Source organism: Tympanuchus pallidicinctus, unplaced genomic scaffold (genome assembly GCF_026119805.1).
Source record: "Tympanuchus pallidicinctus isolate F22 unplaced genomic scaffold, pur_lepc_1.0 scaffold3, whole genome shotgun sequence".
Classification (NCBI taxonomy): domain Eukaryota; kingdom Metazoa; phylum Chordata; class Aves; order Galliformes; family Phasianidae; genus Tympanuchus; species Tympanuchus pallidicinctus.
The window spans coordinates 37,260,687-37,279,542 of NW_026294747.1; the positions used below are offsets into that span (position 1 = coordinate 37,260,687).

General features: G+C 37.5%; 1 protein-coding gene across 1 annotated transcript in view; it reads left to right on the forward strand.

Annotated features, from left to right (window-relative positions):
• Positions 1-18,856, forward strand: part of YLPM1 (YLP motif containing 1) — a 35,629-nt gene extending 16,773 nt beyond the window's left edge. The window contains exons 7-21 of the mRNA XM_052696030.1: positions 1,085-1,565; positions 2,712-2,804; positions 3,219-3,393; positions 3,539-3,684; positions 3,999-4,186; positions 4,833-4,895; positions 5,246-5,365; positions 5,748-5,924; positions 6,145-6,228; positions 6,488-6,571; positions 7,260-7,346; positions 10,243-10,294; positions 15,379-15,509; positions 17,913-18,092; positions 18,448-18,856. Coding sequence (XP_052551990.1) covers positions 1,085-1,565; positions 2,712-2,804; positions 3,219-3,393; positions 3,539-3,684; positions 3,999-4,186; positions 4,833-4,895; positions 5,246-5,365; positions 5,748-5,924; positions 6,145-6,228; positions 6,488-6,571; positions 7,260-7,346; positions 10,243-10,294; positions 15,379-15,509; positions 17,913-18,059 — 2,028 coding nt within the window. The 3' untranslated portion in view covers positions 18,060-18,092; positions 18,448-18,856. The remainder of the gene's footprint in view (positions 1-1,084; positions 1,566-2,711; positions 2,805-3,218; positions 3,394-3,538; positions 3,685-3,998; positions 4,187-4,832; positions 4,896-5,245; positions 5,366-5,747; positions 5,925-6,144; positions 6,229-6,487; positions 6,572-7,259; positions 7,347-10,242; positions 10,295-15,378; positions 15,510-17,912; positions 18,093-18,447) is intronic.

Genomic DNA, 18,856 nt, shown 5'->3' on the forward strand with positions numbered 1-18,856 from the left:
AAACCAACTGAACTTCTGCAGTCATGTTTACTCACATTTATAAAGCCTTCCTAAAACAAATAAACAACTTAGTTATGTGTATGTTGAAGGAGATGCTGAGTTGATGCACAGACTTTTTTTGTGATGTCTTAGCCCAAAAGTTACTGGTACCAATAAACTTGGATGTACTGACCTGTAATCCTGACCTTTAACCAGCCCAAACTTTCTTTGTCCCTCCTCCTAGCGAAGAATTACGCTGTGAATGAGGCACTACAAGTTTTATTTTTGCCTTGCTGACCTCTTTCTTGTTTACAGTGTCTATAAAGTCAAGTAATAGAACACATTTTGTACCAAGAACCACAAACATGATGACATCTCTAGGAAGTGACTTTACTCCTTAACTTTGGTATTTTGTATCTCAGAATACTTCACCCATCTGCCTGGAGGTTTTCAAACATCTGTTACCTTAAGATTTCTGCTGTGTCTTTGAATGTAAAGCTTTGCTTGTAATTACGACTGTTCTCCAAGTTCTGCTGTGTACTGCTTATGAAACTGCCTATATCTTGGCAGCTACTGTGATGCTAAAAAATCTGTTGTGACACAGTATGTGGTGTTCCATGAGGATGTTGGGTTCAAGAAGGGATTTTATTTTTCCACTGGGCAGCACCTTCCCACTGACCAGATTGCATTAAGAGTTTTCCAGGTGGTACTGCGCTCTGGGAATTTTTCCAGTGTCTTCCAGAAAGAAGCTGGCCTTATCAATCCTTTTGTGCCTCATCAAGTTGCCCTACTTCTAGACTATTTCAGCCCCCTCACAGCAGGAATCTTTGGGAATTCAACTATAGACGCTTTTGAATTAAGATTGGCCTACTGGAGCTTAAATTGTTATGGTTATTTTTAAGGAGAAGATAGTATTTAAGCATTCATGTAATGAACAAACACTAAATTAATTGAGGCTGCCAGTTCATGAAATATTGGCCTCCTACCTATAGCATCTTGGTGGAGGTACTATATAATTTGACTATAGATTGCCATTGTGCTTACTGACTTAGGATGAGAGAAGATTAGGCGACAGATCTCTATTTAAAGTGCTTTCTGCATCTAGGTCTCTTCTCAGCTATCTTCAGAGGCAACATTAGAAGCCCAAGCTATTAAACCTTCTCCTGCTGTTATTATAAAGCCTCCCGTGTTGTTCAGACAGCCCACCCCTGTGACAAGACCAACTGCCCCACTGGCAAGGCCTGCTACAGCTATGACAAGGCCACATACTCCAGTTTCTACTCCAACTACAACCCCAAGTCATGGTCAGTCTTTAAAACCATCACCTTCTGCTGTGGAACAGGAACGCTGGGACGAGGATTCTTTCCACGGACTCTGGGACACAAATGAAGATAAAGGAGCAAATATGGAATATGAATTACGTAAACAGGATTCAATGATGCCTCCACCAGTATCCTCGCCTGTGAAAGTACCTGCTGTTCACACCCCTGTTCCGTCAGCTGTACCAGGAACACTGCCTCCAGTTATTCCACCGGTTCCTAAAGCACCTGTAATTCAGCAAACTGTGGATTACGGCCATGGACGAGGTGAGTGTTACAGTGAGCATTTTCATTCTGAAATTGAGAGGTAGCTCTCCATCAGCTTCTTTCTAAAGGAGCGTGCTACACAATGTATGCTTTATATATTTTGCAGCTGACATCTAAGCTGTGTATGTTGTCATCTAATGCCAAGCAGTGCAGTTTTTAATGACTCCATGACCTCCAGTCTTGAGTTTAATGTTATCTATAATGCTGTGATAATGAGCTTTTCCATGTGAACTGGAATCCACCTCTAACAAACACCAACTAATGTGGTCATATCAACATGTTGAATTTAGATTGATACTGATACTTTCCCTGAATCCATTTAATACCTCAGTATGGGAATAACTGTTAGAAGGTGTTTTGGATTGTTACATCTCTGAGGAGCAACTTACATTCTGCTTTAAGTTACTAACATTTGTCTTGTTTAGATACTGCTTGATTGGTATGAAGTACTCTCTTCTACAGTACCTATAGCCCCCTGGCAACAGTGTCCTGTTCTGAGGAGGAACAGACATGTAGTGCCTAAGCAGTGAAAGGCTCTGATTTTTAGTATTAAGCTTATCAAAACTAAAATTCAATATTAGTTTTTAATAGAATCAATTTCTTTCATTCTTAAAGCTCTTAACAAAAGTGAGGTTGTGTTATAAAGAAGTTTGTAAACTGTAAATTGTCATTTAAAGAGCATTTTTTCTTTTTAAGATGCTATACTTACTTTATTGAAGAATTGAATAAGAATTGAAGCCATATTGATTCCGTTAAGTAGATGTTTGACAGAAAAATGACCATTAGGGATCTTAAGTGATCATGTCAGTTAACATTCTTAATAGTATAGAAGTTCCACGAGTCACTGAAACTTGCATAGGATCTTAGGGTTTATGATCTAACTGCATGTACTATCTAAACTAATCCGAAGAAATTAACTCCCATTGTTAAGAGGTAGAGGTATGCATACCTATGCACACGCATTTCAGATTTAAAAAAAACCTTGCTGTTCTGTATGTATGTGTAGTTCTTTTTACATTATCTATTAAAAGAAATTTGATAAGTCATTTCAGTTATTTCTAATACTATTGACTGATTACTTTTCGTGAGAGAGGAAAAGAAATGGTATTTTAAGACCTAAAATGTTTTCTGATTACTTCTGTCTAGATATAACCACCAGTAAAGTGGAACAGATTCCATATGGGGAGAGGGTAACTCTGCGTCCAGAACCTCTACCGGAGAGGCAAACATTTCAAAAAGGTAGGAAGTGTTTGGTTACCTCTCAGACCATTGGTTAGCTCTTCGGCAAGGTTGTGAGGCACTAGAAGTGTATTTTAAACAAAGTAACTTCTGCTTTAAGCTAGATCCGCTTTATTTGCTTTAAAGACACTTCAGAATAACAGTTTATATTGTTTATATTGTCCAGTGGAGTAATACAGTCAATGACCACACTACTTTAAAGACTTGTTTTGTTACCTTTAAGTAGGATTACTTGATTTGGTTGTCTTTCAGGGTTTGGAAAAGAGGTTCAGTGGCTGAGTAAGTTCATTTTAGCTCTGGCATCATGTATTTCCACATGCTTCTCCTGTACTTTTGTTTTTTGTTTATCCTTCAAAAATAATTATTTTGGGGTATATTTTAGAAATTTGGATTTACACGGGTTTCTCTTTTCAGAGCACCCTGGTCGTTATAACAGAGAAAGAGACCGTGAGCCCTATTTTGAGCGTCAAGGCAACTCAAATGTGGATCACAGGGATTTCAAGAGAGAGCGGGAATTACACAGAGAGCGTGGTTCTGTGGACTATGACCGAGAGAGGTTTGAAAAAGAGCGTCATCCCCGAGATGATAGGTGTGTAGTTTTGGAACATTACTGAGATCACTGTGATTCAACCTATATTGTGTATCAGCCTGTCCATTTTGCTGCAGTACATGCTCATTTCTTTCTGGAGTCCATACTAGAAATTCTAGGAAAAGACAGAATTCTCTTTTGGCAGGGTTGTTCCTACTGCGCCTTCAAGGACTCCATCTTACCGTGACAAGAAAGACCATCCCTCTTCCAGGAGGGGTGGATTTGACAGACCACCATATGAAAGAAAGACAGATCGTCCAGCATATGATCATGGGCCGTCCATGTTTGGAGGTATGGTCTCTCAGTCCTGAAGACATGCTAAAATATTATGAGAAATAGAGATTAATAGAGGTGGAGTCAGGAGGAGATCAATTGATTTGGAGTATTTCTTCATTAAGAGTACAGAATTCATGAAAACTTATTTGGGTAATGTAAGAAAATTTTGTTCCTTGGTAGAGATGAAATCAGGAAAGTAGTTACATTTTCTGTTAAAAATGTCTTTGATAGTAGTAATTTCAAAATTAGAACTTGGTGTGGGGAAACATCCGTGAATTATCCTAAAGCAATGAGAGTCGATTAAAACTTCTTAATTTTTCTTAACTAAGAAAATTCTTCTGTCCAATCACTGGAATTTGAAGGTGATCGTAGAAATTACCCTGAGGAAAGGATTCCTATTTCTGCTCCATCAATGCCCCGTCAGCCACCACCTGCTCCACGAGTGGAAAGGAAGCCAGAATCTAAAAATGTAGATGATATTTTGAAACCACCAGGACGAGACAGCAGGCCAGAGAGGGTGCGTATGCATTGCAACTGTTTCTGTGAAGTCTGTATTCAGACAAAAAGCTCATGAGTGTGGAACGTTGGGAAGAGGGCCATGTTTGAGGAAGCACTCTAAATTTTGCTGGTTTCTTTGCAACCCAGAGTGTTGTAGCATAGCCCTAAGAACTCTAAGAGGAAATGTAAACCACTTAAGTGAACTAATATGTAATTCCTATTAGTTAGTAATATGAATATGTTTTGTATTCTTCTGAGATCTTCCCTTGGGTTTTTGGTTTATCAAAGGAAAGATTTGGCTTTACGCAAAGTCAGAGTTGGCAGTACACCAATTAAAAAAAAAAAAAAAAATCAGAACAAGATCCAGCCTATAAAGCATGTTTGCAAGATTCGTTCAATTGATTTTATTGTAACCAGTTTTATACCAGCCTATGCAGTGTGAGCTGAGAAAGCTAACATCGCATAATCTTATTATTACTTCTGTGGAACTTCTTCCATGCATCATAACCTTGCTTGTAAAACCTGGCAGTGAAGCGTGGTACTGGCTTTGCTTTGTGATATGCAGAATGGTGAGTCCAGGGCATATAATTTTCTAGAAGAATTTTTTGGAATATTAGATTGTTAAATGTAGTCTCCTACTTTGTCTTACACGATCTTTGTTTCAGATTGTAATCATCATGAGAGGGTTGCCTGGCAGTGGAAAGACACATGTAGCAAAACTCATCAGGGTATGTAAACAGGTGCTCACTGCGTAGTGCTGCTTATCTCTTTCATGTGCTTTATTTGCTCTTTTCTGTCTTTTTGTACAATATACCAAGGTAAACAATGAAATCAAACATGGTGGAAAGAGACAAGATCAGAATCTAGAATTCCAGTCTGTTGTTATTTCATGTTCTATGTCTTTATGTAGAATGTGAATCTTGTCCACTATTAGCAACTGTAAAGAATACTGCTCTCTTTGTATCTTGAATATAGAGCTGGGAATTGCAGTTTGCCAACACCGTTTTGAAGATCTTACATAACAATGAAATTTGTGTGGGTACGTTAGAGTGTGTTTTCTGTTTCCTTTCCTTCCTAGGATAAGGAAGTAGAGTGTGGAGGACCTGCACCAAGGGTGCTCAGCCTGGATGATTATTTCATCACTGAAGTAGAAAAGGAAGAGAGAGACCCAGATACAGGGAAAAAAGTAAAAAAGAAGGTACTTTTAACTGATTTGTTTATTTTGACAAAGAAGTGAGACATTGTGGCACAACACAGTAGCAATCAGAATTTCTGTCTGTTGCTTTGAAAGAATGTGGAGATTTCTGACTTTTTTTTGAAAAACAAGTCAATATAGAATTGTAAAATATCCTGCATTGGAAGGAGCACTTCATCGTGTGGAAGGGATCATCGTGCCCAAGTCCTGCTGTGACTAGTATAACTATACCTAATATAACTTAAGGGCAGAATGGGTGAGTGAAAGCTGACTTAGAAGAAGACTTTCTCATGCTTCCTCTTACTTCATGGTCAGGATATTCAGCAGTTGAATATTAGTGGTTTAATAGTTTCCTCGTTCTTAAATGCCTTTGTCATTAAACCAGGTGATGGAATACGAATATGAAGCTGATATGGAAGAGACTTACCGTACCAGCATGTTTAAAACTTTCAAAAAGACATTGGATGATGGCTTCTTCCCCTTCATTATCCTTGATGCTATCAATGATAGAGTGAGACATTTTGAGCAGTTTTGGAGTGCAGCAAAAACCAAAGGTTTTGAGGTAAATGTCTTGAAGTTGTTTGAAATTTCTATCACTTGTATGCTGGTATTTCAGAACTTTTGAATGCAAAGACCTTCCCACATTAAGGAAGACTGCTGTGGTCTACAATTACAAATTTGAATGTACAACAGAGGACCTATATCACCAGTTAGAAAAAGAGCTCTGAAAATTGATTAATGGCATCAATATACAGCATCTGATATTGTCTTCCTCTTTCTAGGTGTACTTGGCTGAAATGAGTGCAGATAACCAGACCTGTTCCAAGAGGAACATTCATGGACGCAAGCTAAAGGACATCAGCAGGGTAACTGTATACACATGAAGTTGTAGGATGGATTGCAGGTTTTCTTGCATTTTTGCTTCCGCTGATGTTGGAAAACATGGTTTCTTTTAGTCTGTGTAATGCCTACAGCTTTCTTCTAAGAGGAGCTGGTGGTTATTTCACGGGATTGACTGAAATGGCATAAAAATGGATTCATCTTTTTGTGATTTTTTTTTTTTTTTTTCCTTTGAATTTCTTGCATTTTTTGAAAGTACTTCATTTTTATGTTTTTCCTTCTTAGATGTCTGATCACTGGGAGGCAGCACCACGGCACATGATGCGCCTGGACATTCGTTCTTTGTTGCAAGATGCTGCTATTGAGGAGGTAAGAATATCTCTGCCTGTTAAAATGACAAGTTATGGAGATGTGACTATTATGAAAATATAAAGCAGAGAAAGATATGATCACAACAGATAGTGCACTTGGCCCTATAGAAAGCCAAAATTGCTGTCAGACAAGTGTATTCTGTTATTCTTAACAAATATGTAAACACAAATGCACCTGCTACTTTGTGAGGTGTTTTTTAGGTCCCAGAATTGATGAATCTTTGAGGAGGAGTTAAAACCACTTCATTCTTTAGCAACTGTTAGGACCAACTAAAGAGTATTTTTGCTCTCTCAGAGCTTGGCACATTTCCAGGTTACTGGATCTGAACTTATTTTGATCCAGTAAGTGAATAAGTGAAGAACGAACAAACTTTTCTGGGTCCCTGCTATGAGAAATCCAGACCTGTGCAGAGAGGTAGATAAATATCATTTAGCAGATTATACTTAATGTATAAATATGCTGCCTTTTCTTTCCATTCGTAGTTTGTCATGATGTGCATCTTTGAAATGCTATTTTTCTGTATTGTTGCATCTTTTTTTGGGAGACATATCAAGAGCTCTAGTGATAAACTACTACATTAATCACATCTTTATTCTTCTATCTGAACTTCAGCTTACCCTGCTTAAAAGATAAGACTTAGAAGCCAAGCAGATCCTTTTAAGTTTGTGTTTGTGCTTTGTAACAGGTGGAGATGGAGGATTTTGATGCAAATATTGAAGACCAGAAAGAAGAAGCCAAAAAGGATACAACAGAGGAAGAAGAGAGTGAACTGGTAGGAGACACATCAGCCATATCTAACAAAGTGCCTGTTAATATGTCTGAGGGAGAGCCTTGTAAATGCCAACTCATTGCCATTCTTAGTAGTGCCATCTTAATACACACATTTCTAGTCGTTTCTTCCTTAAACATTTCTAAAAGAACTTCAATGTTAAATCCTGTTATTCCTAACTGAAGTTTTAAAATCATCTTTAAGTGTATGCTACAAACAGCATTGTCAGAGTAACATGGCAACATGCCTCTTGCAGGCGTTTGTTTATAAAGTCAGTACACTGTAGCTCTCTCTTCCAGATTATCTAAGTATCACACCAAGTGGAGAGATGGGAAGGATGGGCAGAGGGCTCAATTAGCTTATTTCTTTTCATGTGTTTAAAGAACTCATCTCAACTTTCATAGTATGTGATAACAGTTATGAAGAGTACTTTCTGTGCCAAAGCACTCTGACTTTGTCAGTAGGTATTTCCAAGCTGAGGGATGAGATCTTTTGGAAGAATTAAGGTTAGAGAATTGCCCTGTGGTCTGACTCTTTGAAGTATGTATTTAGAAGGCTTCCAAGTGTAACTTTTTGGTGTGTGTTGGAGCTACAACTGATCAGGGCTCAAGAAGTTGAAAGTGTCAAATCCTAGTTCCCACAACCACGCAGTTAAATTCCAGTAAACAGGAAATAAGCAAAAGCTGAGATGAACAGAATCCATTTTCTTGATCAAGATACGCGTTTTCTCAGGAGTGGCAGTCTAGAAAACACTTGAAATCCCGAATAAGAAAGACAAAACTTAGGAAGAGTGGATTTTAATGAGCATCTGGTTTTTGTTTTTTGTACTTTTGCAGTATGACTCATTCATTCTCTTGATTAAATTATTCTCTGACAGAGTATGAGACTGCATAAGGTGTGGTTAGAAGTCTTTAAAGATGCATCCATGTTTACAAGAATATAGCTGCTAGTTCCTCATTTTCCAGAAACAAGTTATGTCTAGAAAAGAAAGTTGTCTTTAGCTTTTGAGAGAAATGTATACATAAATATGCGTGTGTTTATGGGCTTTGGGGAGTGTCCTGTTGCACAGCACATTATAAGAATAGGCCTTTTCTTTATGAGACAAGGAGAAACCATGGTGGTGAAAATTATGCAAATTATTAATAACTAAAAGTAATCTACATATAAGTATGCCTTCTGTTCAGATTCATGAGAGGTGATAAATATCAAAGAATGATCTGCTGTGTGTAATCTGTACTGTTGAGTCACCTGGCTAATCTCTGAGAGGTATGTCAGTCAGAAAGGAGGAACAGCATATTGTATTTGGTATCTGTCACCTTCTTGAGAACAGTCAATAAGGGTTCATTTTGCTGCACTTCTCTTAATCCTGTGGAAAAAGAGAGGTCTGGAGCTCCATCTGCCGTATGGTCTTAATCTTCTTCTATCCTATCTGAGGACTTGGATACTACACAGATTCAGCACACGTTAGTGCATTTCACACCATCCAAGTCACTCTTTTGTTGCTATTACAATTCTTGCTTTTCTGCACTTGATGGTATGATTTACTGATGCATTTAACTTAGCGTTCTCACCAGTGTATCACGTGTTGCATTGCAGGCTCCTAGTTATGCTGTAACTTTTCTGAGAAACTTTTAATGCACAACTTGACTTAAAAGTAGAAACATACATACATGCCTGAATGTTTTCTGTCACAATGAAATACTGCAGCACAAACTAGTTTGTATTAATTACTGACTCGATTAACAAACATTAAAATACAGAAATCTGATGATCTCAAATCACTGAGGTATACTTGATGGAAGAGAAATCTGCCAAGGCTTTTGGAAAAGCAGTGCTGAATGTAACCCAAAGCAGTGTAGCTCTCTGGGATGGTGCACTCTGATTTAATAACTCCTAGCATTCAGTAATGTGCGTGTGTTCACACTGGAGACAACGTATAAATAGAGCAGGGAAGAAGTTAGTAAATTAAAACTGCTCTGTGGATTGTTTATTTTCTTGCTGAAATCTTCTAGAGTGGTTCTTTTCCTTCTTAAAAACCCTGAAAACAATGAAGGGGTTCTGTTTTGCTACTGTGGGCTTTTTATGGAATTGCAGAGAAACATATGTAGTTTCATATGAAATATGAGCAGCTGAAAGGAGTTACAAGATATTGCTTAATAAGAATTTATTTGTCCAAGAGTTTAAAATAAATTACAAGAAAATACCTAAAATAAATACCTTTTGCCAAATTTAATCTCATTATGTTCATTTGCAAGAAATAAACTGGCTAAGGGTAGTTACATATAAAACACTTGGTGCCGTTATTTGTAGGAAAAGAGTCTTCAGAAGGAATCACTGAAATATTTTTAAATGAAAAATAATAGTTAAATCTCAGAGACTCAGCAGATGCTGACTTTTTAAAAATAGAAAAGTAGTTTTGTTGTGGACTGAGCTTTTATAGAAGAATTTAGTATGTTCATTTGAAAGGATAAAGTGAAACTTGTGTGTAGTAAATATTCTTAAAAGTATGCGACTAAGGTAACTTTTGCATTTGTATTTGTAAAGCCTTGAATATCCTTAATGCCTGATAAATTGTGTTGCTGGAACTTTGCCACTTGGGTTTATATAATCTGGTAACAGTGCACACAGCATCTTTGCTATCTGTTAGACTTGTTTGGAGTTCTATGTTGGAAGCAGCATTCTTGTAATGATGTGCAAGGGCTGCTAAAATCGCTGAAAGGGAAGTGGATGCAGAAGTTCTGAAATACTGAGTAACTTGTTCCCTTCATCTGATAACAAGAGTTGTGTCTTACAAAAAGAAATACCTTAAGCTCCCATTGTAATGCTGTTTCCAGTTCAAAAGTGTTATGCATGTGTATCTCTCTCTAATCCTCCGAGCTTCTCTCTGTGTATGATTTAGGGTTACATTCCGAAAAGCAAATGGGAGATGGACACTTCTGAGGCAAAGCTAGGTGGGTATTTATTTTTTCCTGTTTCTTATAGTTGGTATCTGATGATGTTTGCAAAACTTTTATTTTCATTTTTACTGTGCCTCCCTAATAAAGATAAATAAATATATTGGGTCTCCTACACGTCTGAAACTGTAAAAGCCTTTATACAGAAGAAAGGAAATTTTCTCTGGTGCCAGAGGCAAGGGAATTATGACTTTTTAGCTATCACTGTTTTATATACTCATTAATTGTTCTTTTTCTGTTCAAGGAAAATATTTTGTTGTAAAATTGAAAGCAAGCAGTATTTCTATTCTTTATTCATCTCCATATTACAAAAAGCAAAGACTCAATTTACATTACACTACATTCTTGTTCATACTGCATATGTTTTTCTCAAGCCAAAATGTCATCAATAATTTCCTACTTTCAGGGATACGTGCATAGTAAGTAAAACTATATTGAAGTTGCATCTTGCTTTCCAAAACTGACATGTGTGGACAAAAATGCCATGTGTACTATTATGTTTTCAAAAATGTATGTGCTAATAATTTAGAAGTTCATTGTGCTTTTCAAATTCCAGGGGGAGTAATAGAGTTCTTAGGAGGGATGCAGAATGGACTTTACAGGAGTACAAGGGCACTATGTTTACTGCATTTTGGATTAGTACTGCTGGCTGCATTATACATAAGTGCTAACACTGCAGTTCTATCAAAACCAAAAGCAACCTTTGGGCTGAAATGTAGGCATCAAGGGTGTGATAGAACATCAAGGGTGTGATAGTAAACTTTGGGAAGGAGTTTTCAGCCATGCGTATTTTTTCTATTTTTTCCAATGAACAATAATGTCACTAAGTCAAGATTTTATCAGTGAAATCTGCATAAAGCTACAATTTTGTCACATCTACAAGAAGTAACAAATACCTGGATAGGATACAGCATGTCTTAACATTTTTGATGTCTACTTCTGCACGTGTGGTACAACCCTGTGTGTCACACTATTTCCCAGTAACCAAAATCGCCACTGTACAGTAGAAACAGCACTGGAAGTTCTGGCCTATGTAAAGCAGCCTTTCAGCTCTTGCTGTTAACTGCACCATCTCTTTTGCTGCTGTGCTCTTTTTTTTTTAAGTGATATAAGTATTTGTGGTATGTATGGGCTTTGTGGCACCTGCAGCACAACTACAGGAGCCTCAGTGGTTTTGGCATGTCGAACAGCAAAGCACTTGAAGACAGAATTAAAGATTTTTCTGCATTCTTGGTTTAAAAGCTAATTATTTTGATATCTTAAGATTATGTCTTAAGTTTCTAATGTTTTTATTTTACTCCTCCTTTTAAAGAATGCCAGACTCTGATATGCTGTGTTGCTCTAAATGACATAGACTGTCCTGCAAACACTAATAGTAGGAGCAGATGATTTATACTGCATACAGTGAACTTTAACTTACATAACTAATGTGCACTAATTAATGCACATAATTAGCATGATAGAAGTCCAAAGGATGTCCTAAAACAGTTTTACGTTTAATTTTTATTAACATGGGGACTGTGACTGCAGCAGACCAAAGCTTTCCTCGCTCATGGTCAAATACTGCTAATAGATAGCATCAGAGAACTGCACTGACTTTCTTTCCGTGGGAAAACTTTGTAATGTTAAATGCAAGAGGATTTTTATACGGTCTCAACATAAATGTAAAATTGGGAGTGAGCAGCAGCAGCATTAGTTATATTCTAAAATAAATTGCTTGCAAGATTGTTGAAATAATCCTTGAACAATCAGAGCTCAATTAACAAACTGAACTTTAACTGGCTACAAGTCACAGATACAGGCGCTGCAAAGGTCCTTCTAATAAATCTGAATTTGCAGTTCTACTTCTGTAAGTAACTCCCAGATTCCGATTTACAGATATGTAGAACTATAGATTAGAGGCAAGGCACTTTTTTTGAAAGCCTGACACTCCCGTGTAATGAACGCTGGGGTTTTTTGAGAAATCTCTCTGCAAGGTCAGAAAGCTGCTAGATCTGGGTACGCTCTATAAGCACTTGCAGTCTGCAAGTAACTATGATTCCATTAACTTGCAGGGCCATTCTAATGGATGACCTATTAAAATTATTTCCTGAAGGGCACACCAAGTGTGGTATGCGTTTGTCGTTCCGGAGTTGGGTTATTTCTGTGAGCTGGCCTGCCCACTAGGTGTATTGCCTTAGTCCCAGCGGGCATGTGTCTGCACAAGTCATTTAGTGCAGAATCCAAAACCAACACTGGAAGTTTTGTTTTGCCTTTTGGTTTTCTTTCTGAGTGGACACTGTTACATGAGAACACAGCAAGATCTTACTGGTCATGATAAGCCTCAGAAAAGGTCTGAAAAGATTGAGTTCTTTTAGCTGCAGTGCTGACTGTGCCAGTCTCCACGCTGTTAGGCCCCAAGCTCTTGCTTTCATTTACATTTACTTTGGCAGGAACGATGCATTCCTCTAACTGTGTGCTGGTGTATTGTTTCCCTATGTGTTATAACTGCACAACCACATTTTTACTTTAAAATCTAGTCAGTACTACTTCAGTTTTAGCATGTACTACGCACAGTGTCTTACCCTTATAGAAATGGAATTATTAAAACCTGACTGTAAGTGTTCAGTGCAATCCTGTTTTGATGTGTGGCTTAACTGTCAGTTAGACAAACTTCTGTGAAAGGTGTGCTGTAGCTGAAGTTCTGATACCATTGTAAAATCTGTTCTGGGATGCAAATAATATTCTTCTTGAAACATTGTGGCTTTCGTGTAAGAATTGCAAAAATTTATTCAATTGATAAATTCAGCTTTTCAAGGAGCCGAGTAAGTAATTTACTTTTGGAAACCTCATTATTAAAATTCTCCAGGTGAGTTTTTAAGTTCTCTAGGTATTTTAAAATGCTGCTGCTTCACTGTTTTTAAAATTCAAATGGTACAAGAATTTGTTTGACAGTTTTAACACTGAGTAATCATCTACCATAAATATTCACAAGCACCATTGTTACAAAATGACACCTTGTCTCATTTTCAGGAAAGTTTTTTTTTTTTTTTTTTTTTTTTAAAAAAAAAAAAAAAGCTCTGCAATGTTTTATGGTAGGCATTTCATATCACCCTGGAGTGTGTCTGCTGCATATGAACCACGATGGTATGGATAGGAACAGATCTCTCTGGAAAGGCAGTGCAACTTCAAACATGGAAGGAGATAACAAAATAAATTCCATGTAGCAGTAACGAAAAGGAATGGGGGGGGATGTCATATTCTGAATGTCTCTTGAACTCTGATTACAGCTGGTAATGAGTTACACATTTCTTGGCAGTATTTTCAAGTTGTCTATGTGCAACAGGGACTTGAGAGAGCTAACTGTTCCACAGTGGTAATGAGATACACTTGCATTAGAGCATGTTGTCTTCTAGAAGCATTGTGTCTGAGTTATGCATAAACATGGACAGAGCTCCGGGACGCTCAGTTCTTCACATTCCTAACTGCTCCTCACTCTGTTTCTTGCTATCCCTTGGAATGTCTTTTTTTTTTGTTTTTGTTTTTTTTTTCTCCTGCAAACCCTTACTCTGTGAGTGGTCTTCACAGATCAGTCTGAGAGTAATACTGAGGAGTAGTGCAAGACGTTATGTGCTGAGTAACAGGAATGTTGTGTAAATTGATTTTTGTCTTCTAGAGGGAGTGCCGTCTTTCTGTGGAGATTGAGCTTCAAATTTGGCAGATTTAACTTAGAGCGAAAGAAGAATCTTAAGTGAATCATGTAACAAGATATCATGTAACAAATAGAAATATTCTGCACAGAGTTTTCTTTTTTGCAGAGGGGGATTAAAATGTTTTCTGAGAAGAAGTTCTGTATCTGTTGTAGGGAAATGGGACAGAGTTCTATGAGGGAGAAATTACTTCACCAGTTTATGACACTGAAACTTTACTAGTGTGTTTACATCGCCATTGCCTCACCTTCTCTCTCCTATATTAAGTAAAAAAAAAAAAAAAAAACCTAATCTCTGAACTTCTTTAAATACATACTTTTGAACATCATCTTCTGCTCTCCAGAAAATATACTGCTGTGTATTTGATTTATTTCAGAGGCCTTTTGTGGGTAACTTTAATTACATCGCTGACTTTGAGCAATGTTACTGATATGTTACTGATATCACTGGAAATGGTTCACAGAATACATCTACCGTGCTTATTATTTCTTCTTCAAATACTGGTTGCTGGTTTATAGAACAGCAGCATACAACAACAGAAGTGCTACTGCGATTTACTTTGACTTGTGGAGCCAGATTTTGTTTTCACGTCTTATTGTTCGTAATCTTGAAATGAGTAATTTCTTTGTCTCCTTTCTAAAAGCATTTTACAGTGTAATTTCAAGACGATGTCGTTTTTTCACTGAAAATAAGTATCCAAAGAGGAACAAAATTTTAGAATCATTTTTCCTAATACCTTTATTGATTCAGTAAGAAAGAGAAGAAAATGTTGACAGTTGGATTATCATATTTCTCAGATATTTGTGACTGACCATGCAACAAAAGATTCTGACATTTTGTGGGTTTTGGGGGTGGTTCTTCCTTTGGGAGAAATAAAAGGGAGGTCACGGTTTAAGGGGAGTTTTTGTTCTGCAGAAAGGCTATTTCAAAAATTTGTATTTGATGCATTAAGTTATATGATTATCACCTATTCCCTGGTATTGCATGTATGCCATGGTTGACACAAGACTGGGAAAGATGCTGCAGCTTTAGTGTTGTGTTCTAACAAGTGGATCTGTAGTTCCTTAAAGAGCGATGGGTGGCTCTGTTGTATCTGTAAGGACATACTCTATATGCTCTGAACATGCCCAAAAAAGCAAGTTTTCTCCCTCCTGCAAATAATAAGACTGAGTGCTGTTGCCACGCAGTAAATGTGAAAGTTCAATAAAGCTTGAAAATTGTGCTGAGTCTTCTAGTTTATTTCAACTCTCATCATTCTACCTGTCAAGACAACTGGATATACAAGTTCTGCTGCTCATTCTTTTGAAACTATTTCCATCTTCGTCTTTGTTTGTGTGAATAGTAGGGAAAAAAAAATCTCCTTTAACTCTGAGGCTCTGTGTTTGTTCTCAGACAAGCTGGATGGTTTGCGGACTGGCACTAAAAGGAAACGTGACTGGGAAGCAATTGCCAGCAGAATGGAAGATTATCTGCAGCTTCCAGATGACTATGATACACGTGCTTCTGAACCTGGAAAGAAGAGGGTAATACATTTTCAAATAACTTTCTGTAGATGACCATTGAGCAATCTCTGTGAAAAAGAATTCGCGTTAAGTTAATCTGTGTCTATGGATATAGGAATTTTATTGACTCGCTTTTCATTCTAATGTTCTATTAAATTTTGTAGGAGAATGTTTTTGAGAGTAGTGTTTTTTACAGATTGTGTAACGAAGTGAGGAGGAGTAGATAGAGAAGGTTAACTATTCATGGCATGGCTATTGAGGGGTGTATTGAGGGATGTCCCAGTTCATAGTGAGAAAGGAGATAGTCTTTGTTTCAGAGGAGCCTCTAGAGTCCTTTTCTTACACAGCGTGCTTTGTGATGAGATTTTGTGGTATGCAATGCATTCTAAGACAAGATTATGATTATTTTACTAAGCTACCTTTCTGATAGGTTTTATAATAAGTAGAAACAGTATACTGTTCTTACTTTCAAAAAGGGTCAGCTGAGGAAAAAAATGCCAACTATTGTAGGTGTTATATTGGTTAGATCTTGTAGGAGTTACCTCCTGCATACACCTTACACGGTGGAAGACGAAAGAGGTAATAGGAAGAGGTTTTTGTTTGTTTGTTTTCCAAAACAGAAAGAAAAACTTCTACTTCCAGAGTTCCATCTTAAAGTCTGACTGGTTACAACATGCTAAAACTTACCATTTTGTGTGGGTAGCACATTAGTATTGTCTTGTATTCTTAAATCTTAGATTTATTGCCACAGCTACCATTACATGGGTGGAAAAATGAATATACAAACTTGTATTCAAAGCATAGCCAATGTCAATAACTGTAAACTAATCTTTGCAAGTTTTTGCAAAATGATTGCTTTTCTGTGTCCCATGAATTTTTGCTTAAAAGCAAAAGGATTGTGTCATTTGTACCCATACAAACAATACTATATGTGAAGAAGCACATCTATTGCCAGTTACAGATCACAGAATCACATATGCTTTCCAACTCACCATTTCTGCTGCAAACATTATGTTCAAACATACGCTCGACTGCCTGGATTTTCGTCTCTATCCACTGTAAGCATACATAGTAGTAACGTACATAAAACAAAACATGAGGCTAAGAGTATGTCAAGCTTATTATGTTAACTTTAAGAAAAATGTAAAGAAAGAAAGGGAGGGAGAAAGAAGGATGTGTGTATTCAAAACTCTCAGAAATATCTGTTACAGCTAGTTTTATATTAAAACTGACAAAGAATTGTGTATCTTGTACAGGACACAGTCAAATTTGGATCTGAGAAATTGAAGCTGATTTAAATAATGTTGGTCTTCATGACATCATTCTTATTATTTAGTGAATGAGCTGATCAGAAGTGCAGTTCATTTGCTTTTACTACTAAAAGTAATTTGAGCTAAATATTCATGTTTGAGTTTGCTGTTTTGTTTTGTAAGGTCAACTAGAAAACATAGCTAATACTTCACAGTGTATGTGAGAGAAATGGGGTTACTAAGATATTTGCAGAGGAGAAGTCATGGTTGAATAAAGCAAACATTGCTTGTCAGTATGAATATCTGTGGAAATTCAGGTAGATGTTGAATAGAGGGGTGCTGGCAGAAGGGTGTTAAGAGTATGTCCTGAAGTAACAGGCCAGTCCAAATGAGGGCGTTGAGGATGTCAGGGAGGCATCCCTCAGCTGCTGTTTTTTCTCATCCTGCAATTGCGTGTTGCTGTTGAGTGTCTGAACTACAACCATTCATCATCTCCTTCCTCCATCCCTACTGCTGTGCTCCCCTTTATCAGTTATCTGGTTCTGCGAGTGTGGGAATGACTGTATGTATTTGAACAGGACCAGTGCAGGTGATCTGCATGACTGAAGAGCCACAGAGGCAACAGGTGCAGCTGTAAAGATGAGAGACTACAAAATGTATGAAGAAGTTTTTTAGTGTAAAGACATGCATAAAAAACTACCACAGAAGATAGAGAAGAAAACGGTCTCTCATTCAGTCATTCATTACTGAGTTGCTCTTTACGCTCTCTTCCTGTAGTTTGCAGCCTTCTCAATGTTTCTATTGTGCAATGAAAAGAGAGGTTGTACAGAAACAGGGACACTAAGTTGATCTTTGATTCTTCCTGAAGAAAGTGTTGTGCTGAATAGAAAAATAGTTGTAGTGATTTTTCAGCTCTCTGAACTACAGCACTGAAATGGGAAATGCTAATCATCCATACCTTTTTTCTACTTCATGGTGCATTCAGGATATTCAGTTAAAAATAGCACAACCAGTGCAGCTTCTGTCTTTACTCGTCAGAAAACTAATAGGCACCTGTTGGTATTAATCTAAGTGAGCATTCAAATTCTTGTACTCATCTGCAATGGGAAGGAAGCTGGGATGTGTCTCAGAAATTCTTAAAGGGAGCATCCTACTGACAGTATGTTCTCCGTAGGTGCGGTGGGCAGACCTAGAAGAAAAGAAAGATGCAGACAGGAAAAGGGCCATTGGTTTTGTTGTTGGACAGACAGACTGGGAGAAGATAACAGATGAAAGTGGTCATCTTGCAGAAAGAGCCCTCAACCGCACCAAGTATATATGAAAAAGTGGTTAAGTGGAATTTTGTGCCTTTAAGGTATGTATTTGGTCATCTTGCATGTTTATGGCCTTGATGTGTATTGGTTTGTTTTTAAACTGTTGAGGTTGCAGATCGTGCCACTGTTAGAGTTCTTCCAGACAAGATTATTCAATATAGTGGTGTCAGCTGTGCACTTTCAGTGTACATTCCCCTGTACACCATCTAAAATCTAAAGGAGAAAGATTGTCAGCTCTCAGTAACCAAAACCTGCTAACAGGAATAGTTGCAACACTGTAAGAATAGTTCAGCTGTGTGTCCAGTCCTACCTAGTTCAGATTTTGCTTGCTATATCTTACCTGTCCGTTTTAGTTGCTGTTTTACTTGATGTAACAAACTTTTCCTTTCTTTACAGGCCACTTGCTCTGAGGAGATGTGAACCAAGGTGTCATGAGCATCTTGCATGGGTCATGTCACTCCCACCTTCACTGTTTTCATTTGTTATTTTAGTTTCAGCAATTTCTTGAGATGTTGGCATATACCCAATGCCCTCAAAAAAAAAAAAATATATATGTATATCCCACTGCTCCTAAATGAGAGAAACAGTTTACTTTTTAATATTTTTTGGAGGGGAGGGGAGGGAGAGGGCCAGTAGTTTTAGCTGCTGTTAGTGGGATAAAGTGGAAGGATTAGACGGATGTTACCTCCACTGTACTGTCACAATGTTTTATCACCTTTGCTTTGTTGCTGTTCTCGTTTTATACTGTATGTACCTTGTAGCTTATTGTATTAGGAAGCAGAACAATAAATTTCACTATAAACTC